The 27253-nt window shown below is 36.7% G+C and overlaps 1 protein-coding gene and 1 pseudogene across 2 annotated transcripts in view; both read left to right on the forward strand.

The window, feature by feature from the left end:
• SOS1 (SOS Ras/Rac guanine nucleotide exchange factor 1) overlaps window positions 1–27253 on the forward strand; it is a 120776-nt gene that overhangs the window by 25988 nt on the left and 67535 nt on the right. For both annotated transcript variants that reach the window (XM_037528187.2, XM_037528188.2), the window contains exon 2: window positions 26156–26281. In XM_037528187.2, the coding sequence (XP_037384084.1) occupies window positions 26156–26281 (126 nt within the window). The remainder of the gene's footprint in view (window positions 1–26155; window positions 26282–27253) is intronic.
• Window positions 2283–4362, forward strand: LOC119259380 (NEDD8-conjugating enzyme UBE2F-like; annotated as a pseudogene).

Consider the following 27253-nt stretch of genomic DNA (forward strand, 5'->3'; position numbering starts at 1 on the left):
GCGGAAACTTTCTGAAACTTTTGTAAGCAGTGAATTTGAGCATCTGGTTTAAAATAAGGTTTTTTACATTGTATTCTGTGTAATTTATGGGAAGTGACTTCGCTGGCCTTCATGGTGCCTGAGGGAATGGATGGATGGACAGGAGGCAGGAGATAGCCCCTCATTTAAATTTTAACTAGGATAGCTTCACTTTTATTTGTATTATATATTGTGGTTCGGTGAGGTTTTTCTTGGGAGCTCCCCCTGCCCCTTAAGGTTTTGAAAACTACTGGACTAACACGTTTATGGTTGGGGTTTTGGTGGAGGGAACGATATATATGGCTGACTAAATTATTTGTTAATTTTTTTTTTGTAGTTAACCTGACAATGACTTCTCCAAAATTATTAATGGTGATTGGGGATGCTAGTCTGGAGCATCTTAGATTGGTAGATGTAAGTTTGGATTCTTTATACTCTTAAAAAATTGAGGTTCAGGAAGAGAACTATAACATAGGTTACACCCATGGATTTATATTTTTGAAAATAAAACATAATTTGTTTAAAAATAAATTTATTGTTAACAATAACATTTTTATTGAAATAACTATATTTCCTCTAAAATTGAACATGCCAGTGTTCTAAAGTTTCACAAATTTCTTTAATATCTTGCTTAATAGAACAAATATGGATTCTCAAATCTACTACATTTAATCAGTTGTGATATGCTGTTGGACTGTATGAGGGAAATCCATCCTTATGCCATATACATTGTTGGAAAGGGAAAAGGTATTTTCAGATATTATAAATACTTTATAATTATAAAAACAGATATTATAAAAACAGATATAATAAAAACAACTTTTTCAGATATTATAAATACGTTTCTTTGCTATCAGTTTCCACAAGTACTAGTTTCTTATTTGCAGCAAGGAATCTGAAACCATGGCCATGAACTTTTTGTTTCCTGATTTAAAATTAGCACCCTTGGGCCTCCCTGGTGGCCTAGGGTTTAAGTCTCAGAGCTATCATGGTTTGAGCCTGAGTTCAATCTCTGGCCAGGGAGCTAATCCACATATGGCGCAGCAGACCTCTCCTGTCTCACCTGCTGCCCCCCCTCAGCAGTGTAGATATGCCTTCTCCCCACTGTCTCTGGTGACTCCTCTCACTCCCCACACCTCTAGCTTACACCCCAGTTCTTCTACGCAAAAATAAATAAAATCTTTAAAAAAAAAATAGAAGTAGCACCCTTGTAAAAGTGCTCTAAAGGCCTTCTTGGTTTTACATCATTGTTGCTCTGTTGCACTCAGAGTCCAAGTCCTTAAGTGATCTGTCCTCCCGTATCTCTGATCTCATCTCCAAACTCTCTGCTGAATCTGCTGTAGTCACACTGAACTCCCTGCTATTTGTTCCTCTAAAAATTATGCTTTGTTGGGCTACTGCTACTATTCCTTCTGATTTGGCAAATATTGTGTTAAATGGTCTTAATTTAGTAAAAAACTACACACCTACTTTAGAATGTGAAAACAGGAATCTCTGAGTAAAATTACTTATAGTCAGCATTGTAGTCAGAAACATTTATTCACCATCTTTATGTCTGACTGATGCTGCCCTGTATTGGTGGAAATATAAGTGACACAAAGTCATTTGGATATCCAACACTTTGCTATAGAATCCATAAATATGGTTTCCCTTTGTAATAATACTAAAAATTATTTACTACTGTAGTTTCTAGGATCAACTAAATAGTGATATCAATTAAATAATGTTCACTTATATCAGGAAAAATGATAGAACTATAAAATCATTTTTTGGTAAGGCAGATGTTATTTAAATCTTGGTGATTAAACAAGCACTTGTCAGGAACATTCAACATTTTTCTTCAAAAGTACATTTTTGTTGCTTGCTGTACTTAATATTTTTTACTTTAAAAAGTATTTAAAACTACATTTTCAGGAAGCTACCTTTTCTGATGATATTTGATTGAATTCACTAGTTTATTGAGTGGTAGGTAGGTTGGTCAAGGATATAAATGCATCTCCTGCTCTCAAGACAAGTTACAGAATTGTTATACTATTATATATTGCTTGAGTAGGAGCATATTGTAGAATTAGAAGCTCAAATAAAACAAGGCAAATTCTTACTAAGTCTTTCAGGCTGTATTTTTTTATTTTTTAAAGGTTTATTTATCTATGCATACAAGACCTGGAGTGTAGGCCAGAGGTGCAGGGGGTGAGAGGATTCACCAGAGACAGAGTGGGGAGCTGAACAGATGGACTGACTGAAATACACTGCTGAGGGGAGCAGCAGGCATGATAGGAGAGGTCTGCTGCGCCATGTGGTTAGCTCCCTGGCTGCGGATCGAACTCGTGCTGCAGTGGCTGCAAATAGCTTCATAGTGCTATGTCTTAACCCCTTGTGCCACGAGGAAGGCCCTTCTTTCAGACCCTATTCTCATTTAGAATGGCCTGGATAGGCTGGTGAGAGCTGCCCAGTCACTGTCCTGCCTCTTCCTGTTGGCTGTCTGGAGCCAGTACTGCTGTGAGTGGCTGCCAGGCATGGTGTTGGGTGCCAGGCATGGTTCTTGGTTTAGAGTGCCGAGTGTAAAGACAGCAGTACTACTGAGACTCTCAAGCAAACTGAAGCATGATGATGATCTCAGAGGGTTTTAGATGTCAGCCACAGCCTCCACCTCTACTTGCAGTGTCTGAGAGACAGGTTGCTTCTTAAGGAGGTTGCAGAACTTGAAGCTAGTTTACCTTAAATATGTAAAGTGCATTTTTTCCTGATCCAAACAAGCTTCATTACTTTCACCTCACAGTGACCCTGGATAAGGGTTACTACCAGCATGGACAATTTCAACTTGAAACTAAAGTTCCTGATGTGCACAAAATGGTGCTTCTCAAAGTGAAATAAATGCTTCACTAGGATCTGGCACCCCAGTATAACAGAGATAGGTGAAATGTATCTAAGTATACTGAGAAAACTTTTGATTAGTGGCCCTGACTGGGGCTCCCACAAGGACATAACACGACATTGTTTGTGAATTAAATTCTTTGCTTATCAATCCTTTGAATTCTGATGATCAACTAAATATTTAGGCTGCAGAACATCAATTGTGAGGAGGACTTCCACAATAAAATGGAAGACTACATGAAGCACTATGCCAGTTGACAGGAGGAGGACATTGCAGGGCCATGGACTTGGAAAGAAACAAACCCTGGGACCTAGGAATGACCAGGTCGTGGGTCCTGATCCTCACTTTTACTACTACAGGACAGGACTCTAAGCAAACACTTGGTGAGAAACAACAGTAACAGGATTTATTTACAAAAGGAGTGAGAAAAAGGGAGTGCTGACAGAAAGAGAAAATTCACAGACTGGCAAGCAGCCCGAAGTCATACCAGATAGTGTCCTACCCCAGATAGTTCCCCTGAGCAGAGACAGATGTCTAAGCTGAAGCCAAATGAGGCAAGCCAGTGACTTCTTCACAGACAACCCTCCTCACCAGCAATTTTATTACCAAAGCCCCGGTAGCCAAATTGCCAAAAAGCCTCCACTCTGCCCCTCTTTCCATAACCCCTGTTCAGGGGCTGCAGTCCAAAAAGCTCTACCTTCTACCATCAAGTTGGCCATGAGCACCACCCACTAGGATTGAAATTGTTGTTCTTGTTCCTCTTACAGATGTGTTTTCCAAGTTTGTCTTCACCTTAAAGCAAGGGGGACCCCCTCCTCCTTAGTCCTCAAACTCTCAGTCCCACCTACTCTTCCAAGTCTTATGACCATATTATCTGAGGAAGAAGACTGCCTATAGTAGATAGAGATTCCACATAAATGCAGCAAGCAAATGTGTTTGGGCTTCTAAAGAGTTGTCTTCTTACCTTAACATGTCTACTTTTTGAAACTTTACTGTTTAGATTGTTAATGAGATTCCTGATGAACGCAGAAGTGAGGCTAGAGTTTGTTTCTTCCCTATGCACAGACAGAATCAGTTCCCTCCACAAGTGATTTCTAATGATGTATCCAGTGTGGCTTGCAGATGGGGGATAACTATCCCCCCAAACTGACTGGATGCAGATTGCCTTAGCTTCTTCCAGGAATATTGACTCCTCCCAAGAATGCAGAGTCATTTACTGTAGATCTTTTACAGAAATGTGTATTTTATTTAATGTAAGTATATTTTGGGACAAATTTGTAACTTTTACAATTTAGTGGTTTAGTTTTTTTTAATTTTCATTTAATTTGTATTTTCATTGTCATAAACTGGAAAGAAAGATGTTGGGTCATGCAATTGTTGAAGAGAAATACAAAGCAAAAAATAGAATGACCTAGATAACCCTTTATTATCTGTATAGTGGGGAAAATATTGCCTATCTTGCAAGATTGTTTAAAGATTTGAGATAGTTATGAAAATTTTCCTGTTATTGTAAGAGTTAACAAACCTTTAATTAGTTTTTTAAATGTATTTGTTTAAAAAAATTAAAAGTATTTCTGTATTGATTTTTTGAGATCTTTATATATAGGCTTAGAGCTACTTTTTTTCGAGTCAGTTTTGCAAAAGAAATAACACTGCTTCAGAAGAAAGTTATGATAACATTTTGTTATTTGGAAGTAAATTGTTTTCATTTTAAAATTTAATCAGAGAATTTGAGTGGTATATATTTTTCTTCAATGCCTAGTTTTAAGAAACTATTTTTGCAACTAAGTAAGAACTTCTGTTACTAAGTTTGCCTTCCTTTTAAAGAGATTTTATTTGAAAATTTCAAAATCTTTTCTATTGAGGCATATTTTGTTTGATTTTTAAAATTTTTATTTCAAGATTTAAATATATTACCTCTCACCTCAAAAAGTGTGATTTCGGTCTCAGTAATTATATAAGGTATAAGTATATAAACCACTATTTTTAAAAGTTGAGATAGAACTATAATGTGTATGCATGTTGTGCAAACACAGGTAAGGGAATACTGTTAATGGAACTTATCAAGCAGTAAGGAAGAAGTCTTCTAGACTAGATTGAAAAGCTGTGAAGTGTTGGAGATTTTATTTTTATCCAGTCATTTTGTTGGACAGGGGATTACCTGCTTATGGTACTATGAAGAGGTAGGAAAAAATAGGTTTACCTTTTCTTCCTGTGGCTTCAACCAGGAGTGATTTTGCTTACCATGCTTCAGGATATTTGGATATGTTGAGTGACATTTTTGGTTGTTACAGTTGTGGGCAGGTGCTAATGGCATCTAATGGTTAGAGACCAGATATGCTGCTAAACATCTTAGGGTGCACAGGATAGTCTCCTACTCAAGGTGTCAGTAGTGCTGGGGTTGAACACTTCTGCTTTTGGTATAGGATAGTTAATCCAAAATGAAGGAGTAGAGTTGATAAAGTCATCTTAAACTAAAAATCTAGAAAAGGGCAGAGAAAGAATAGTCTTTGGTTTAAAAGATGGCTGATTAAATTTGGGTTTTTCCCCTTTATGTAGCTCATGTATGGTGACTCAAGGACTATATTCAAAATATCTAATGACTGGTATTGGCAGTATGACTGATCTAACAGGCACCCTGCACTGTCAGGTCTTAACCCTTAAGTTAGTGAGTGGTGTGCTAACAGAGTTTCACTGTAAGGACCTGGATGGCAGAGGGTTTATTTGGAGATAGGTTAAAAACCACTGATATGTGGGATTATGTAATATAAAGTGAGATAGCGTTGATTGTTGGTATATATAAAGGGAAATGTATCAGATTGATGAGTTCAAGTATTTTCTTTTTTTTTTTTTTTTTTATAGAGGCATGTTTTCTTTCTTTCTTTCTTTATTTGTTTGTTTGTTTGTTTATACATGCACTGGGTACAGTCAGAAGCGCGGGAGGGTGAGAGAATTCACCAGAGCCAGAGCGGGGAGAGAGCAGGCAGAAGGACCGAAGTACACTGCTGAGGGGAGCAGCGGGCGGCAGGAGAGGTCTGCGCGCCATGCGGGACCCTCCTCCGGTGGCCGGGAAGCAGCCGGGGATCGAACAGGCGCCGCAGAGGCCGCGGGCAGCTTCGCAACCCAGCGCTCAACCGCTGCACCACCGGGGAGGCCCGAGTTCAAGTATTTTCAATCTTCATTTATATTTTTTATATCTAGTTCAACTGTCATTTGTCCTGTCCCCTAATTTTTCAGTTTGCATTAAGCCACTTCACTTTTATAAAAATTCTACATTAGTACTTGTTTTCTCTAACTGAAATAAATTTGAAGAGAATTTTTTATTTTACAATAAAAGGTAAAAAAGCAAAAATAGCATTTAATATTTGTTTTGAAGCAGCCATTCTTAGGGGCAGCCTGCATGCTCAGTGGCAAGAATGGCTTCACCAATCTCCTTCCTCTGAACTACTTTATATTGTGTATTTATTATATCGTTCCTATTTTCACTATATGTTAGTCATGTTTCATGTGTTACTAGGGATAAATTGGTAGGTTATTTTTTGGGTCCGAGAATGCTCAAAAATTAATGACACTTGTTCTTTGCTTTATGTGATTTTGGTTTACAAAACATTTTGTAGGAATGCTCAACTTTCAGAAGGGGAAAACCTATAACTATTACCCACAATTACTTAGATTTCTGCAATTTAAAGTACTTTCAGATACATGATTTTATTTCATTTGATCACCATAGTACCCTCTGGAAATGGGCAATGACATTTCCATTGTTACATCGGTAATGACATTTCAAGTTTCTCAAGTGAGAAACTTGAGAGTTGGAAGATTTAGTGACTTGCAAATGTTCATGTAAAGTCAGACCTGTTAAACCTTTTGCTAATTTTGTGACTTAAAGATGTCTCAATCATAATCTCTTAATCTCCTTGTTCACCTTCCCACTTACTAAAAAATCTGCTTATCCTGTAGTATTCTTTATCTCAGTAAAAGTATCTGCGTCTGGACAGTGATCTGACCCTACCTATCTAATTTCATCTCCTGTCTTCTCCCCTTCACATATGTACATGCTATCCCCTTTGCCTATACAGTTAATGAAAAGCAGTTCACTTTTCATCTAAATGCTACTCATCCTTCAGGTTTATTTTTGCTCTTTTTTTTATAGAACTACTAAGCTAACTTAGTTTCCCTTTTATAACTTCATATCGTCCTGTACTTGTAACAAGAACAGCAATAATAACTACAACTAACATATAGTAAATATCACTGTGTACGGGTACATAATATTATCAGAAGGATTAAGTAATTTGCTTAGTGCCTCCTTGGTGGCATGGGAGTCAAGCCTCATCATTATCACCGCTGCGCCCTGAGTTTGATCCCCGGCCAGGTAGCTAACCCACACACGGCACAGCAGACCTCTCCTGTCTCATTCTGCTCCCCTTAGCAGTGTATTCCAATAAATCCATCTGTTCTGCTCCCCACTCTGTCTCTGGTGAATCCTCTTACTTCCCTCACCTCTGGCCTATACCCCAGTTCTTATATGCACAAAGAAATAAAAATCAATCTTAAAAAAATATAAGTAATTTGCTTAATTTATTCTAAGATTTGAATTTAGATAAATTAATGCACACTTAACTAATTTTTTGCTACTCTGCCTCTTACTGTGTAGTTCCTTTTGTGATTATTTATTTAATATCTTGTTCCCTTCTCTACTTCCAAGTTCTGTGAGGTCAGGGACTATGTCTGTCTCATATTCCTAATATCTAATATATAAGCATCTGTTGAACACATGTATATCTACATGTATCCTGGTTTGTTTGTTTTTTTTTTTTAAAGATTTATGTATGCACACAAGAGCTGAGATACAGGCCAGAGGTGTAGGGGGTGAGAGGACTCACCAGAGACAGAATGGAGGGCAGAGCAGGTGGATTGACCGAAATTCACTGCTGAGGGGAGCAGCAGGTGAAACAGGAGAGGTCTGCTGCACCATGTGGGTCACCTCCCTGGCTGGGGATTGAACCTCTGCTGCAGAGGCTGCAGATAGCTTCATAGTGCTACGTCTTAACCCCTTGCACCACCAGGGAGGCCCCTGGTGGATATAGTTTATTTTACTTAGAAATCCTGAATATGGATAATTTATAAGTGGTATGCATAGATGATATTGACCTTTTTATCTTCTAGAGATGAAAGTGTAAATGTGGCAAAATTTATTTAGTTCATCTAGTAACTCAACTTACTGTTAGTGATCATATGTCAAGGAAGCAGATCTATTAGGAAAAGTTTGAATTTGAAAATAATTTTTCCCTGCTTTTATACCTTTCATTCACTGATTTGATTCATTTTGATTTTAGAATCTAATGATTAAAGTTTGCAGCCAGTCTACTGGTGGATCTTATTAGCAACATATTTAAATCATAAACTGCCATCTGTTGGTTATTTTTAGGAAAACTGCCAAAGAATATATTACAGATACACATGTATTATGAACTACTACTCCAACTTTAAAAATGCCTCCTAGGATGGGATTGAAACTTAAAAACAGCACAGATTGGACCATTAGGGAGAAAAAAATTGGAATTTTATGGAGCTCTTCCCTATCAGGACATCACCAATAAGGGGTTTCTGCCACATTTAGAAGACTCTTGAGTATGAAGATTAAGAAAATGCTTGAAAAAGAACTAAAAGCCTGATCAGTCTTTTCTTGAGTCAGTTCTTTGTTTTATTGGTGGGAACCTGGTTATCACAAAAAGTAGTAAAATTTTTGTTTGGTAAGATTTTACTGTTTTTAGAGCAAAACAAATGAAAGATAATATGAACTTGGCACTTAACACATGTTTGGAATTTGACGTGTGTAGTTATTTTCTGTGGGAAAGGACTGAGTAATGTTTTTCCCATGGTTAATGTATGCACACAGAAAAGCAATAATGTACCAATGAAAAATTTAAATTTATATATACATATATACATAAAATATTACAAAAGTATGTAAATATGAAATTTTCAGTTCAGTTTTCTTTTTTTTTTTTTTTAAAGATTTATTTATTTATACAAGTAATGGGTACAGTCAGAAGCACGGGAGGGTGAGAGAATTCACCAGAGCCAGAGCGGGAAGCAGAGCAGGCAGAAGGACCAAAGTACACTGCTGAGGGGAGCAGCGGGTGGCAGGAGAGGTCTGTGCGCCATGTGGGACCCTCGCTGGCAGCCGGGGAACGAACTGGCGCTGCAGAGGCTGCGGACAGCTTTGCAGCCCAGTGCTCAACTGCTGCGCCACCAGGGAGGCCCCAGTCCAGTTTTCTTTTGGGGGGACAAAGGTGGTTGGTTTATTCTTTTTTCTTCCCTTTCACATCCCTGCCCTCCCAGGACCGACTTCTGTTCATGTTAATCATCTAGGATATTATTCCTTATTTTTCTCCTTATCATGTTTATTTACAAATATATAATTTATTCACACATGTGTATGTGTGTGTATGCATGTGTTCTTGAGTTTTTTCTATCTTAAGAATGTTTTGTGGAAATCTGAAAAATAGTGTAGCTATAATTTTTTAAAATGACTTTATAGTTGAATTAAAACAAAAGGCAACCTACTGAATGGGTAAAGATATCTGCAAACTATATATCAGACTAAGGGTTAATAGCCAAAATGTATAAACCATACAACTCAGCAAAAAAACATATACCCCAATTAGAAAATGGGAAGAGGGTTGCCTCCTTGGTAGCAAAAGGGGTTATGTCTCAGCACTTTAAAGCTATCGATAGCTACTGCAGCATGATTTTTGTTTTATTATTCCTGATCCCTTATTTGGATCCTCTACATTCCTCCTATAAGTAAGACCATCCGGTGTTATTTTTTTTCTTTCTGGCTTATTTCACTGAGCATGATCCCTTCCAGCTCCATCCACGTTGCTGCAGATGGCATGAGTTTATCTTTTTTGATTGCTGAGTAATATTCCGTTGTGTATATATACCACATCTTCTTGATCCAGTCATCTATTTGGGGGCATTTGGGTTGTTTCCATAGCTTACCTATTGTAAATAGTGCTGCAGCAAACACACGTGTGCAGGTGTCCTTTTGCATTAATGTATTTGTGTCCTTTGGGTAGATACCTAGGAGTGAAATTGGTGGATCACATGAAGCTCCATTTTTAGTAGGTTGAGGAACCTCCACACAGCTTTCCATAGTGGTTGCACCAGTTTGCACTCCCATCAGCAGTGTAGTGGAGTTCCTTTTTCTCCACATCCTCGCCAACATTTGTTGTTGCTAGGTTTTTTAATATGTGCCGTTCTCACTGGTGTAAGATGGTGTCTCATTGTGGTTTTGATTTGCGTTTCCCTGATTGCAAGTGATGTTGAACATTTTTTCATATGCCTGTTGGCCATTTGCATTTCCTCTTTGGAAAAGTTTCTTTTTAGCTCTTCTGCCCATTTTTTGACTGGATTATTTACTTTGTTTTTGTTGAGTCTTGTCAGCTCTTCCTTAGATTTTTGTGATCAGTGCCTTACCATTTGTATTGTGTGCGATCTTTTATCTTTTTAAATCTCACCTTGTTTGTAGTTATGCTGTCCTTTTTGTATACAATAATATTTATTTTGCATTTTTTTCTTGATCATTCTTCTAGCAGTCTTTCTACTCAATATTTTTAAAGAAACAACTTTACATCTTTTAGGCAATGGTGTTTTGTTGGTCTTTCCCCCTTCCCAGATTTCTTAATTTGGATACTTAGCCAGTTGGTTTTCATTTTTTTACCCTCTTCTAATATAGACATTTAAAGCTTTAAGTTCCTTCTAGTACTACTTCAGTTGCAATCCACAGTTTAAAAATATCTTAAATTAAAAAATTAGACTTTTAACGTTAGAGTAGTTTTTCATTTATCAAAAATGTTGCAAAAATAATGCAAAGAATTCCATATACCCCTTATTATTGCACACCTTATTATTAACTCCATATATCATTGTGGTACATTAGTCACAACCAAGAAATCAGCATTACTAGTACATTATTATTTACTTAATTTCACACCTCATTCACATTTCACCAGTTTCCCCCAGTGACCTTTTTACTGCTTTTGAATCCCACCCAGCATACCACATTACACTTAGTCATCACCTTGTCTCTCGAACCTCCTCTGGTCTGTGACAGTTTCTCAGACTTTCCTTGTACTTGATAACCTTGAGAAGCACTAGTCATACGGTTTTTTTGTGTGTTATGTTTTTTCAGAATACTCCTCAATTTTGGTTAGCCGATTGCTTTCTCGTGGTTAGATTGAGGTGATAGGGTTTTGGCAATAAGACTACAAAGGTAAAGTGTTATTTTTCATTACAGCATATCAAGGGGACATGCCATCAGTGAAATATCACTGCTGGGGCCTCCCCGGTGGCGCAGCCGTTGAGCGCTGGCTTGCGAAGCTGCCCGCAGCCTCTGCAGCGCCGGTTCAATCCCCGGCTGCTCCCCGGCCTCTGGAGGAGGGTCCCACATGGCACACAGACCTCTCCTGCTGCCCGCTGCTCCCCTAAGCAGTGTACTTCTGTCCTTCTGCCTGCTCTGCTCCCCACTCTGGCTCTGGTGAATTCTCTCACCCTCCCGTGCTTCTGATTGTACTCGGTGCTTGTATAAATAAATAAAAAAAAAAAATCTTAAAAAAAAAAAATCATAAAGTCTTGTTTAAAAAAAAAAAAAAAAGAAATATCACTGCTGATGTTAACCTTGATCACCTGGCCTAGAAGGTGTTTGTTTGTTCCGTCCACTATAAAATTACCCTCCCCCTTGCTCTATCTAATCTTTTCCAAATTTTTGCTTTTTCATATTTTTGGAAATGGGCCATAACTGAAGGAGAGATCATATTAATACCCCTGCCCCAGCCCCTGCCCCAGTTTGCTTCTACAACGTTTGGAAAAGCTGATGGTGGGAAGTAACTTCATAGTTTGTGTGTGTGTGTGTGCGCTTATATTTTACAGATATGCAAAATGTCCCATTATTTAAGTAAATAAATATATGTTTATATTTCATATATTTCTCTGTATAGGCTCATGGATATTCGTTTAATACTTTGGCTGATAATCCAGTACTATAGTACTTACTTTCTACACAAATTGTTAAAACTGCTATCATTGGGAGCTCTTTAATCTTGGTTTCTGTGTCTTCCCTCTCCTCCTTTCTTTTGTTCCTTGTCCTCCCCTTACCCTCTCTCAGCCTTTTCAGCATATCCTTTCTTTTGCTTTTGAGCACTCTTTACTTTCTGGCACATTCTAGAATTATTTAGTAATATTTTCTACCCCAACCCTAGAATCAACTGTCTTTTTTTTTGGAGAATGTGTTAGGAACTGAGATCTATACTCTATTACTTGTTGGCTCTGTTCTTGTAGGCCCTCTCAGTGGACAAAATTAGGAAATTGTATGTACATAATAGTATGTAGGTAGTACATACTGCATGCACATAATGATAATGTTATTGTTAGATTTTTATTATTTCAGTTCATTTGATTTCAGTACTTTTTTTTTAAAGATTTATTTATTTATGCATACAAGAGCTGGGGTACAGGCCAGAGATGTGGGGGAGTTGGGGTGAGAGGATTCACCAGAGACAGTGGGGAACAGAACAAGCAGATTGACCGAAGTACATTGCTGAGGGGAGCAGCGGGCGAGTCAGAAGAGGTCTGCTGCGCCATGTGGGTTGCTCCCTGGCCGGCTGGGGATCACTTCTTAGTGCGGTGCCCAACCCCTTGACCAGGGAGGCCCTCAGTACGTATTTTTTAAGGTACCATTGTAGGTAGAGGACAGTGTAGGGAACCTAGTGAAGGTGTAGGGCAGAGAGGAAATCTCCCCCATTCCCTGAGTTCTTCTCAAGCTGGTTGAACATTCAAATTAGCATCAGATAGATGAGTAATAGGAATGAAAAACTTACATAGGTATGGTGAACCTATATGAATGTGAATTCTGCGATAAATGAAATCAAAACAAGGATATTTGTCCTGAACTTGTTATAGGGCAGGGAGAGGGGCACCCCAGAGCCCCCAAACCTGCCTGCTCTAAATAGGTTCTGCCATCTGCCGCATCAACACAAAACATATAAGACTTTAATGAAAAGGAACTTTAATACAATTAATAAACAATACAGGAAAGGCAAAGAATATAGTTTCTAAATCAAGCACCCAAAGTTACCCGTCCCCTTGTGGGTAAAGTCCACCCAAACAGGATTGGCCCAGAGGAAGGCCTGAAAGCCTGGCACAAGTCCAAAGCACCTTCAGTGGGGACCCACAGAGAAGGATCAGAAACAACCAGACAAGTCTGGAAAGAAAAGAGCAAAATCAAAATCAAGATAAAAGCTGCCATTGTCATCCTTCCCACGGGTCTCTTACCCACATCTGTTTCACCCAGTCCACAACCAAAAGGCAAGTGCAGTTTCTTCACATGTCTCTCAGCTCCATGTGCCTCCTCCAGGTCTCCTTCTGGCTCTCCATCCAGCTTCCTTCCTTCCTCAGTTTCTGCTGCTTTCGTTTTCTCTTTAGCTCCATCCTCCTTTGGGTGGGGTAGGAAATAAGGAACTTCCCCTTTTCCTGGGGACCACCCTGTTACAAACTGAGGAATGGGATAGGGGCCTACAGCTTCAAGAAGAAAGGAAGGGGGACTCTGATGATTAAAGGGCCTTATCTCTGTAATTATATGTATCCCTGCCATCCAGTTCTCTCTGACAGAAAGGTGTTTTTCCTGGAGATAACCTTAAATCTGGGTGATACCCTGATTTTCATACTTAAGAAAGTAGTTAAAATTTCTCCTGAGCCTGCAGGGCCTCACTTGACCTTAGTTCAAAATAATCACATGCCAAAGGGATATTATCTTGGGGAGGCCTGTCCTGGACATGTTGGGGAAGCCTATCCTAAAAAGGTAATCTTTTGATATTGGTACCCTGCTTTTTTACCAAGACTCTTTTTAAGACAAAAGGTAATCCGCAAAGTGTGGATGATTTGTTTTTAAAGTGCCATAATTTAAAATGTTTAGTATACCAAGCTGCTTGGATTTGTTAAATTTCAGTGTGTACTTTCATATCTCTGTGCATTTACCTAAATTATTCCTTCTGGGTTGCCCTCCTGATTTGATTCACCCAGAAAATTTCCATTCATTTTTCAAAAATCAAGCTCAAGATAGAGATCTTCTATCAATCCTCCCATAATTTCTCCAGATATATTTATTAATAGAACTGTAGGTGTGCCTTCTTCTATGTTATTTCTTTTTTTTTTTTAAAGATTTATTTATTTATGCATACAAGAGCTGAGATACAGGCCAGAGGTGTGGGGGTGGGAGGATTCACCAGAGACAGAGTGGGGAACAAAATAGGCAGACTGACTGAAATACACTGCTGAGGGGAGCAGCGGGCAAGACAGGCGAGGTCTGCTACACCATGTGGATTGCTCCCTGACCAGCCAGGGGATCGAACTCATGCTGCAGAAGCCGTGGACAGCTCATAGGTTTCGTCTTAACCTCCTGTGCCACAAGGGAGGCCCCCTTCTATGTTATTTCTCAAAGTATGATCTCAGGACTAGTAAGAATTCCCTAAGGTATTCATTTTTTTTTCTATAAAAATTTTTCAATTGAAAAAATGGAACCATGGTATGATCCAGCAATTCCACTTCTAGGAATCTACCCTAAAGACTCAAAACAGGGCCTCCCCGGTGGCGCAGCGGTTGAGCGCTGGGTTGTGAAGCTGCCCGCAGCCTCTGCAGTGCCAGTTCGATCCCCGGCTGCTCCCCGGCCACCGGAGGAGGGTCCCACATGGCGCGCAGACCTCTCCTGCCGCCCGCTGCTCCCCTCAGCAGTGTACTTCGGTCCTTCTGCCTGCTCTGCTCCACGCTCTGGCTCTGGTGAATTCTCTCACCCTCCCGCGCTTCTGACTGTACCCAGTGCTTGTATAAATAAATAAATAAATCTTTAAAAAAAAATTAAAAAAAAAAAAAGACTCAAAACATTAATTCGAAAGGAAACCTGTACTCCTGTGTTTATTGCAGCACTATTTACAATAGCTAAGATAAGGAAACAACATAAATGCCAAAGAAACAGATGACTGGATCAAGAAGATGTGGTATATATACAAAATGGAATACTCTTCAGCAATCAAAAAATTCCATTTGCAGCAACATGGATGGAGCTGGAAGGGATTCTGCTCAGTAAAACACATCAGAAGGAAAAATAAAAAAGATCAGATGGTTTCACTTATAGGAGTATAGGTGAACCAAATAAGGGATCAGGGGAAAAAAATGACAAAACTACGGGCAACTATAAATGGAGATATTCAGCAGGGGAGTGGGAGGGAGAGGGAATAAAACGGGCGGAATGAGGACAAGAGACTGTGGTCAGGATTCACTGGAACTTGGTGGTGGGAATTTTATAGGGACTACAACTGAGAGGAGAAAGCAAGCTGTACAAAAATGAATAATGATGTAAAATACATATATAGAGAAATAAAAAAATTTTAATTAACACTGGTTTACAACACTGTATGATTTAGGGGAATAGGTTCACCCCTCTTCATATGTATTTCATACCACACCCACCACCAAAGCACCCATAACCCTATAAAGCCATTATCAGAGCTATCACATTAACAGTTGTTTCTTGGGGTCATAATAATAATATTTACATTTGTCTATTTGTCTGAATAGACATTTGTTCTACTAGAATAAGGAGCCAAAGTTTGCATATAGCATGTATATTATGTCTCTTAAATTCCTTTAATTTACAGGCTCTCCTCCCCCAATTAACTTATTGTACAAACTTGGTCTGTTGTTCTGCGAGATGTTCAACATTCCGGATTTTTCTATTTTCTTGTGGTAATATCTAACTTACTCTTACTCCTATCATAGTTTCTATAAATGAAAATTATCTTTAGAAGCTTGATTTAAAGATTTATTTTCAGCTTTTTTGGGGAAGATTACTTCACAGGTGCTTCTGTGGCTTCACACTGTATCAAGTCTGGTCCCAATTTTAGTAATGCTAAACTAAGTTTGATCAAGAGGTGACAACCTGAGAAATCCTCTGTAAAGATTCTCTTCATGAACATAATGGTTTCATCTGTTGATGATTAATGTTGAAATTTATGTCATTCAAGCCGCACATGGGTGGTTTTCTAACTGCATTCTAGTATTTTTAGGAAGAATTCTTCAGCTAGGGCATGTGATTATTCCAGAGTATAGTCCAGACAGGAAAAGAAAGATGTATGTTAATTCAAGATAAAGAATTGGTGGCACCCCAGTTATTCTAGTGCTTCATGTTATATCAATTTTTTAAAATTCATTTTGACCTCATGAGTTTTTCTAAATTCAGTGTATTTCAGTGTATTTACAGTTATTTGGGTTTTTTAATTAGCTTATCTTTTGCCATTAAGAAGCCCTTTCATATATTTCTGTGTTTTTTGTTATGCCTCATTCATCTTTGAGAAGTTCCTTACTTTTTGGTAGAATAAGATAGTCCATGCTTATGTTCATTTATTATTTAGTTTATGAATAAAAATTTAGATGTGTGTATATTTTCTATAAGATTTACTATGCTTGAATGTCTCCATATTGCTGAAAATTTCTTCAGAGTTTGAGGTAGAATTTTCTAGTAATTATATTTCCTATAACTTAAAGGTCTATATATTATGTTAATTGCTTTTATTTAAAAAATTTAAATAAAATTTATCTTTATTTTCTTATGTGCACGCTTTTGGGGGCCATATGTATAGTCTAGGGTGTGTCTATAATGTGCATATGGTCTCAGATTTTCATATTTTTTGCTCATGGCCAATATGTGGTAAGTAGACAAAGTAATTTTTACTGATTTCAAACAATTTATAATAATCGTTGACTTTTTAATACTAGTAAAAAAAATCTTGAAAATTGTGACTAACTTACATATAAACTTTCATTAAATAAGCCCTCTTTACTACTTCTACAGTTGTAATGGCTAGTAACCTTTTTTTTTTTTTTTAAAGATTTATTTATTTATTTATACCAACACTGGGTATAGTCAGAAGTGCGGGAGGGTGAGAGAATTCACCAGAGCCAGAGCAGGGAGCAGAGCAGGCAGAAGGACTGAAGTACACTGCTGAGGGGAGCAGCGGGCGGCAGGAGAGGTCTGTGCGTCATGTGGGACCTCCTCCGGTGGCCGGGGAGCAGCCAGGGATCGAACCGGCGCTGCAGAGGCTGCGGGCAGCTTTGCAACCCAGCACTCAACCACTGCGCCACCGGGGAGGCCCTGGCTAGTAACTTAATAAGTAAATTTATCTCTGCCCATAACTACCCAGTAATTTGTTTTTGCTACTTGAGTATCTGAAACACTGCCAGGGCAAATAATTCTCCACAAACAAAAAGATAAAAATTTAAAAGTGACTTGATTAAGACAATTTCAGTTCTGTTTCTTGAGATGTAGTGCAAGAACCTTAAGCTATAGTGGTAAACTTGCATTTTGAAAAAAATCTTTTTGACAAAATGTTACCCTGGTTAAGTTGGGGGTTCTCTCCTATTGCTGTCCTCATTGCCCACAGATTTAATTATCCAAATCTGCCTCCTTAGACCAGTCCCTTTTTTCCTGCCTTCACTGTTTTTGCCTTGATTCAATCCTTCGTTGTTTCTTCTATGGAGTCTGCAGCATTATTCCAACTAGTTTTGTTCCTTCAACCTTATCTTTGCTTAACTCTTCCTTCATACTGACGCCAAAGAGATTTCTTCAGCAAACAGATCTAATATCATTGTCTTGTTTAAAATCCTTTATTTTTTGCTTCCCTGACCACTCCTTAGCATGAGATGAAAGACTGCCCTTTCCAGGTTTAGCCTTACCTACATGTACTTTTTGAATCAACTCTTATAGTTTCCCACACACATCATTTTGCTCTGGCCTTTGTTCCTTTTGATATGCTAGCTCTTTTTAGTAAACACCCTGCTTCCCTAGCTACTTCCTATCACACCTAATTCATCCTTTATGCCCCAGTTCAAGTGTGTTTTACTTGTAAATATACTCCTTATACCCCATCTATAAGGTCACTTTTTTTGGGTCATCATTGTACCTTAAATATAACTCCATTTTAGCTTCATCATACTCTGTTAAGTAAGCTGTTTACATGTCTAGCTCTTCTGTGAGGTGAACTCTTTGAGGGCAGAGGCCCCCTCATTCATTCATCTTTGTGTCCCTAGCAGTTAAACAGAACTCATGAGAAAAAGGTGGGATGGGGAGATAGTTACATCCACAGGTAAAAAGGCAAATTAACAGGTTCCAAGAAATGAGAAAATTTAAGTTCTCTGATTTGTTTTATCCTTGTCTTTAAAAACATTTTTACAAGGGATTTTTTGCTTTTATTTTTAAATAAACCTCAGAATGAGGAGAAATAAAAACCTAAAACATCAAACATTGACTAAACAATTATTGTAACACTGAGAATAAGAGCTAATTATCCAAAACTTTATTATTTGCTATAGGGAAGATTTTGAAAATGTTTTATTTCAAGTTCTCCAGTTACATTTATAAGTAAAAGTAGCGTATCTGAGCTTAAGCTATGACAAAATACAAGTTAGAAGCCTTTCTAATTCTTCAGAGAGCCATTAGCTGGAAAAGACTATTAAAGATTCATCAGAACTCAGCGTAGTGTTTTCTGGCAGTTTACCCAAGGGATTCCTGAATACACTGAGAGGACTCATGTATCAAACAACTAGGAATTGATAAGACCTAATCCCTTTCCTTTTCAGATTCCTCTGAATCTGCTAGAAATTAGCAGAGATAAAGTGAACTGTCAAGATAGAAGCTGGCAGGCCTTAAGAAAGGTTTAAAATTCAGTCTTTAATTGAATATAACTATACCTTAAAAGAAATACTGTTGTGCTCATATAAAATTTTCTTTTCATGGCTGTCATTAATTCTTTAGTGAAGTTTTTGTATTTACTTTACTTTAGATTACCTAAAGTAATTGCATTTAAGAAGTACACAGAGTTCTTTGTCAATACATGTAAGAATAAAATGTGTTTTTGAAAACTATGTAAGGGAAAGCCCACATCTAGTTTAAACCCCATTCTTAGTGCTTATTATAATTATACTCACACCCCCCCTAAGTGAATATCAGCTGTAGATGGCTTCTGAGGGCTGTCGTAAGATTTGGCTGGGTAGCCTGTTCTGTATAGTCTAAGATAACTTGAACCATTTGATCTATTAAATACTTCTGAGTACCATTTATGATGGAATAGAACACTTTAGCTGTAACAGTATCTCATAGAAGTGCTTTTCATTCTATCTCTATAGGAAATGTAATACTACTTCTGTCTGATCATTAAATAAATCCCTTATTACCATCTTCCTTGAAAGAATAAAGAATGAAGTCTATATTTTAGAAATTGGTGCTCTGTTTTACTTTAAACATATACCATTGGCCATGTTTTATAGTCAGAGTTTTTGAAGTAATTGTTTTAGATAAGTGAAATAATAGTGTTTCTTATATTGATGAACCTTGTGATTCTACTGTAACTGCCTGTATCCAGAAATTTTAGAACAGTTGTACTTTTATATATTGAATGGTTCTGCTTTAGGGATTAGTGCTTCTAAAATCAAACAGCTTCTTCTAATCCTTTCATGCTTAATTCCAAAAAAAAAATTTCTTTATCCCTTTTGCTCCTATAACACAGAGGCTTTGAGTATACCCTGATTATCAGGGATTTGGACTGAAAAACAGATAGAAAATGATCCTATAAATGATTGCTGTTCAGTAGAATATAAACTAAGGAATATGAAAATATAATTCAGTGTGACAAACTAGTACAAGGTTTAGCTCAGAGCAGAGTATACGGTCCATATGAACAGAGTATACGGTCCATATGACTCAACTATATGTGTATCAGTCGGTGTCATTCTACACACGTACGGGCACGTGCACACACATGCACACACACACACACTTGTCACCTACCAGAGGGTCTGGTATTTAATAGACTAAATATTTCAGTTAAATGAATGAAATAATTGTTTTAGAAAGAGAAGAAATAAGGATGTCTTCCTAGATTATGCAAGATCTAGATATTGAAGTAAATTACATGAAAGGTTAGGAGAATGAATGAGACACAGGGAGACTAGAGTGACTGCAAATCATGTTCCTGCAAACTGCAAATAGTTTGATTTGCTTCAGCATAAAGTGTAAAATGAAGAGCAGCTGGAGATGGAGCTTTATTAGTGAAAAGTTACGTTGTTTCCATAGGTTTATTTGAACAACAAAGAACATTGTTTTTTAAAAACTGGATCAGCATACACTTCTGAACACTTTGTGAAATGTGTTTTGGGGTACTTAAGCCACTTCCTCAAAGGAAGTGGTTTGATGTTTTTAAAAGTTAGCTACAATTATTGATTAAATATTTTTTATTTATCTCTGGTATTTCAGCTTTTTATTGGATTTTTGGTACATTTATAATTTTTTATAATACATTCATATTCTTTGTGTAATCAGTGATCATTTTACCCAATTTGAATTTACCTTTTCAGATTATACAAATTTATTATGTTACGTTTGCATTTGACATACTGTATTTATTAAAGTATGACTACTTAAAACCAAGTTTTATATAGAGCCCCTTATATAAATAATACATGGGCATTCTACTCTCTGCACTGTTGGAAGTGCTTGGATATCCCAGCTCCTTCAGGTTTGATAGTCAATGGTTTATTAGAAAGAACTCTGGTCTGGAAGTCAGGAGACCCAGGTTCAGTATGAATAGCATTACTAGTTATCTGCAAAACTGTGGGTGTCTCCTTTTTCTCATCAGCTGTGTGGAGGGACATAGGTAAATGACTTCTAAAGTCTGTTATAATTCTAAAATTCTGTGGTTTTGTATATCTATAACTATAGTTTATGTGATGTTGGACACTGATCTATTAACCTCCAATAATAGCTATATTTTTCAGGAGTATATCTTAGGGAAAGCACGGGCTCTCTATGCTGTGTTTATTTATATAATGTAAATTATATATATGCACCTATGAAATATAGTTCTACATGTCAGATACATCTTTTCCTGTTCAATTTTTGTAAAAAGTTTGTTTTTTTTTCCATGTTAAATTTGAGATATTGATAGGCTAAGTAGAGAGATCTGGCAAGTATAATGATTTGAAGTATGGCCCTAAAACTCAGAACAGAGGTCAGGACGAAGGACAGATTTAGAGTCATCACCCAGGTGACAGTTCAAAATGTAAAAATAAATGGGATTACCTGGGGGGAAGAATAGAAGAAAGAAGTAAATAGGCACGGTCAGAATCCACATTTGAGGGATGAAGATGGATAGGGAGTTCTACAAGCAAATGGAAAAGAAAGAAATAAGAGCAGTATAATAGATTGTGTCACTGGTGCGAAGAAAATAAAGCTTAAAATGAGTTGACTGAGAACCTGATAGAAATGGCCTACTATATGATGTGGTTTTCAGGATTCACTGCTTAAATGAAGTTAAATTAGTCATGAAGGTGAAAAAGCAATTTAAGCTAATAGGGCATGCAAGTCAGATGAAAATGCAACTTTGGTCAAGTTCCACTTTTTATCTTCAAAAAAAGTGGTTTAATTAAGCTAAGTGTTCAAAGGAATAAGTTTACTAGATTTGTTACCTGTATACATTAGTCAGTGTGATGACATGGTGAATGGAAAGCACTGAATTCAGAAACACAAATTCTAATCCAAACCATCTATTATTTTAATTGTACAACCACTCAGTCATCTAATAGGGTAGAGAGATTTGTAAACAGATAAATTACCAGAGTGTTGGTAATTGCTATACTGAATGTGATCAGAAGCGATTAGGCAAATAATTTGACCATTTGGGGGCTCATTTTCTTCACTGTAAAAAATGATTGTTTAAAACCTCAGACTTAATGTTGCCAACCTCTCATACAACCCTAAATTTTATTCATGTTATTGTAAATTGTTCATGTTATTGCCTTTAAAATACTTTTCTTTAAAAATTTCATTACAGGCGCGCAGACTTCTCCTGCCGCGCCCACTGCTCCCCTCAGCAGGGTACTTCGTCAATCTGCCTGCTCTGTTCCCTGCTCTGGCTCTGGTGAATTCTCTCACCCTCCCACGCTTCTGACTATACCCAGTGCTTGTATAAATAAATAAATAAATCTTTAAAATTTTAATTACATAGTATACTATCTTTAAAAATGTCCCCATACTTCTATCATGATGGCTCATGGGTGATGAGGTGGAATGTTTATGGAGATTTATTCATTTATTTTATAAAAATGAATAACAATGTATGAACAATAAATAAAAATGTTCCCCATACACTGAGGCTGTCAATGAGTAGTGTGTATTTTCATCCATTGAGTGCTCTACACCCTTTGGAGAATATATTTTGAAATATGTATTAGTTTCCTGAACTGCTTTTTCTGCCATTTTTTTACATTATTACTACTTTAATATTCATAGCCATGTTCATAGTAGCACACAATGCACATTAACAGAAGGATGAATAGCAGTGTTTACACAATAGAATATTATGCAACAGTGAAAATCAACTGCAGCCTCTTGCAACAACCATGGCTTTTGTTGTGTTTTGGATTTTTTTCTTAAATGATACTTAATTTTTTTCAAATCAGAGCATATTAACTTATGCAGGGTATATATTTTATTTAAATGTAATGGATTTGATATAACTTAAAAGATAATTACTGTGTTGTAGAATTATTCCCAATCTCTTATGTATCATGAATGTGTTTAAGTAGGCAACTTTGGTTATGATTTGTCAGTTGTTTACATAACTATAATTTTGGGAGTAGAACTTCATATTTCTATATATATTCATGCTTCACTTACCATACACCAAAGCACCAGTGCCCTAGTACCTACCTTCCTTTTTTCCCGCCTCCATCTGCATAGTCCCCTCTGTGCATTGGTTTTCTTCCATTATTTATATTCTGAAAATGAGTGATGAAACAATCCAGTAATAGTCTTTTACTTTCTGACTCGTTTCACTTGGCATAATCATGTCCAGATCCATCTGCTTTCTCCCAGAAGGCACTATGTAATCTTTTTTTTTTTTTTTTTTGAATAGCTGGGTTGTATTTCAATGAGTATATATTCCATAATTTCTATATTCACTGTCAGTGATGGGCATTTCGGCTGGTTTTATGATTGGCTATTGTGAATAATGCTGCTGTGAATATAGTAGTGCATGAATATTTTTTTATTAGTGTTTTCATATTCTTGAGTAATTACCTAGCAGGGTATTACTGGATCGTGTGGTATTTCCTTTGTGTTTTTTTTTTTTTTTTGTTTGTTTTGTTTGTTTTGAGGAATCTATGCCATTTTCTATAGCAGCTGCACCAAATCACATCCCCACCAATGCTGGATGGGTGTTCCTTTTTCTCCAGATCCCTGTCAGCGTTTATTGTTTTGTCTTTTTGATACAGGCTATTCTCACAGGGGTGAGGTGATGTGTCTTTGTGGTTCCTTTATGTGATGTTGAGTGTATTTTCATGTGCCTGTAACTCCATCTGAATGTTTTCTTTGGAGAAATGTCTATTTAGGTATTTAGTCCATTTTTCCATTGGGTTATTTGTTTCTTATTCTTGATGAGTTGAATGAGTTCTTTATGTTTTGGAAATTTAGCCCTGGTCTGACATCTCATGTGTGAGTATCTTCTCTGAGTCTCTGTAGGTTGCCCTTTTGTTTTTTGGTTTTTAAGATTTATTTATTTATGCATTCAAGAGCTGGGGTACAGGCGAGAGGTGTGTGTGTTGGGGGGTGGTGAGAGGATTCACCAGAGACAGAGTGGGGAACAGAACAGGCAGATTGACTGAAGTACACAGCTGAGGAGAGCAGCCGGCAAGCCAGGAAACGTCTGCTGAGCCATATGGGTTGCTTCCTGGCCGCTGGGGAGGGAACTCGTGCTGCAGAGTTTGTGGATAGCTTCATAGGTTGCATCTTAACCCCTTGTGCCACCAGGGAGGCCCACCCTTTTGTTTTAATGGCACTTTAAATCATGGTACAAAAGTTTTTTAGTTTGACATAGTCCCATTTGTTTATTTTAGTTTTTATTTCCTTTGCCATTGAGTTGTATCCTCAAATATATTTCTGTGGTTAATGTCCAAGAGTGCATCACCTATGTTTTCTTTTATCTTTTATGGTTCCACATCCCACATCTGAATCTTCAATTTTTTAAATTAATTTTTGTGTGTTGAGTTAAATAATGATCTTATTTCATTTTTTTGATTGTGACTGTCCAAGTTTCCCAATACCTTTTGTTAAATAGGCTTTCCTTCCTTCAGTGCATGGTCATAGCTCCTTTGTCAAGGATTAGTTGTCTTAGTAGTGTGAGTTTATTTCTAGGCTCTCTGTTCTGTTTGTCTGTGTTTTCCTTTTGTTCCAATACCATGCTGCTTTTATTACTATCACTGTGTGGTTTAGTTTGCAGTTAGGGAATATGATACCCCCATTTTTCTTCTTTTATCTCAGGATTGCTTTGGCTATTTGAGTTTTTTGTGGTTCCATGAAAATTTTATAATTGCTCTATTTCCTTGAAAAATGTTATTGTGATTTTGGTAGATATTACATTAAACCTAAAAATTGCTTTATGTAATATGACCTTTTTAACAGTGTTTATTCTTGCAATCCATGAACATGAGATAGCTTTCATTTCTTTGTGTTTTTTATTTCCTTTGACAGTATCTTACAGTTTTCAGTATATAGGTTTGTCACCTCCTTTGTTAAATTTATTCCCAGGTATTTCATCCTTTTTATACCATTATAAATAGGATTATTTTCTTAATTTCTTTTTCTTCTAATTCTTTGTTTGCTTATATAAGCACAGCAGGTTTTTGTGTATTGATCGTAGATCCTGCCAGTTGACTGTGTTCATTCATCACTTCTAATAGGGTTTTTTTTGGTAGAATCTTTCAGCTTTTCTATTACCATGTCATCTGTGAATAATGATAGTTTCATTTAGTTTCTGACTTGGATTCCTTTTATGTCTTTTTCTTGCCTGATTGTGCTGGCTAGAACTTCAGTACAGTGTTGAAGAGCAGTGGTGAGAGTGGACATCCTTATATGTACTGATCTTAGGGGAAATACTTTCAGTTTTTCACCATCAAGTATGATGTTGACTGTGGGCTTGTCATATATGGTGATTATTGTTATTATGTTGAGACAATTTCCTTTTATTCCAATTGTATTGACTTTTTAAAACTCATAAATGGGCACTGAATCTTGTTAAATGCTTTTCTTCAAAAGCATCTACTGAGATGATCATGTGTTATTATCTTTCATTTTGTTGACATGATGAATGACATTGATAGAATTGTGTGATAAATCATACTTGCATCTCTGGACTAAATCCCATTTGGTCATGATGAATTGATACTCTTACTTGATTACTGGGCTTAGTTTTCCAAGATTTCATTGAGACCTTTTACATCTGTGTTCATCTGAGATAATTATTTATAGTTTTCTTTTTTTGAGCTGTTATTTAGTTTTGAGATCAAGTTAATGTTGGCCTCATAAAATGTGTCTGGGAGCTTTCTCTTTAGGTTTCTTTCTTTTTTTTTTGAAGTTTGAGAAAGATAGGTTATTAGATCCTCTTTAAAGGTGGTAGAGTTGACTAGTGTAGCCATCTGGTTCTGGGCTTTTGTTCTCAGAAAGACTTATACTTACTCTTTAGATTTTTGTACTTGTGATTGTTCTGTTCAAATTATATTTAATCTTGGCTTAATCTTGGTTGTATGATTCTAAAAATTTGTTCCTTTACCTAGATTGTCCAGTTTGCTTGCATATACACTATTATGATCCTTTATATTTCTGTAGTATCTTTTGTAATTTTACCTCTTTCATTTTCTGCCATTTTTCTTGAAGTAAAGACTCATTCACCTTTTACTAACATTATAGTAAACATTTAAATTACATATATAGTGACAAAGGGATGCAAGTAAATTCTGTGAATCTGGTCATTAAAATGTAAATTTTACAGAGGCTAGTGGCTTCTTAGAAATGGTAAAGGAAAATGAAGGTAAAGATTATTAGACTTTCATGACCGAGTAACCAGTCATCTTCCTAAAGCATAGACAAAGACAGATTGTCAAAAGTGCTCATTATATCTGAATCTCTGGGAGCACGTTATAAGCATGTATGGTGCATGTGGCTAGGAAAAAGGTTGAGAACTTTGGTCATTACATTCACATCTGTATTCATAAGTCAGACTATACTCTTGAGTGCAAGCCATGTTTAAAAAATGTTTATTTGTTTAATTAGATGAAACAAACCTACATTTTAATTACCTTGTTTTTTGTTTATAGGTCCAAGGACAAGTTCATCCTACTCTTGAGTCTAGTGATGATGCTCTTCAGTATGTTGAAGAATTAATTTTGCAGTTATTAAATATGTTATGCCAAGCTCAGCCCCGGAGTGTTGCAGATGTAGAGGTATGATAAATTTTGCCTTTTGTTAACTTTATATACCTCTAATATGTATGCTTACTGTAATGTTAGTTAAGGGGGAAAGAATTTACTCTTCATATATATGTATTCATATATATGTATATGGTATTTAAAAAATGAAGACTCAATTTATTTTCACTTTGTATTGGTGTCTGAAGTTTGTGTATATTTTATCTGTGAAACTAGTCTATATAATTTGTTTTATCTAAAATTAACTTTTATTGGCCTCTAACTCTACACACTACTCTTTGATGCTAGAATTATAAATATATATGCTCAGACCTTTAAGGGTAAAATATGTCCAGGTGTTTGTTTTTCAAAGCCAGATACTGTTTCAAAAATATTCCAGGTACTCTTTTTGATTTTCAGTTGTTAATGTATTTTAGATAGTAAGTGACTCCTTCTCACTAATTGGAGGGAGAGAAACATCTAAAATCTAAGAAAAAAGTTCTATAATCTGTTATAAAGATGATATGGCCTCTGTCTTTTTAGGGCTTATAGTTTAGTGAGGAGATAGGTATATGAGCAATACATAATGTGATTTACTATCAGTAAAGTACATGGGAAACCGTATGAGGAGTAAAGTAACATAGGCTTGGGGTTTAGGGTTAGCTTTTTGGAAGAAGTAGCATCTAAATTTGCATTCTGAAGGAATCAAAAGTTTGAGAGGAGTAGAAAGTTTGCAGTACCAAATATAGAAAGTGGGCAATAGATCTGGAAAATATAACAGGAGTTTTCAGCAGAGATGAAGGATCATTTCACTTCAATAACTTGTATGAATAGCAATACAGACCTTTGGTTTCTGTGACATTTCTTTTGTAGTATTCAAGTGTGAGCACGAAAAAGATAGTTGACTTGAATGATATTTCACCATGGCTGTGCAGTGGCAGACTAGTAGGACAGGAATTGTGGAAATTGGAAATAATGGTACTTTACAAACCTTTTCAAGGCATGACA

The sequence above is a fragment of the Talpa occidentalis genome, unplaced genomic scaffold, assembly GCF_014898055.3.
Source record: "Talpa occidentalis isolate TD23 unplaced genomic scaffold, MPIMG_talOcc4v2.1 talOcc4.5, whole genome shotgun sequence".
NCBI classification, from domain to species: Eukaryota; Metazoa; Chordata; class Mammalia; order Eulipotyphla; family Talpidae; genus Talpa; species Talpa occidentalis.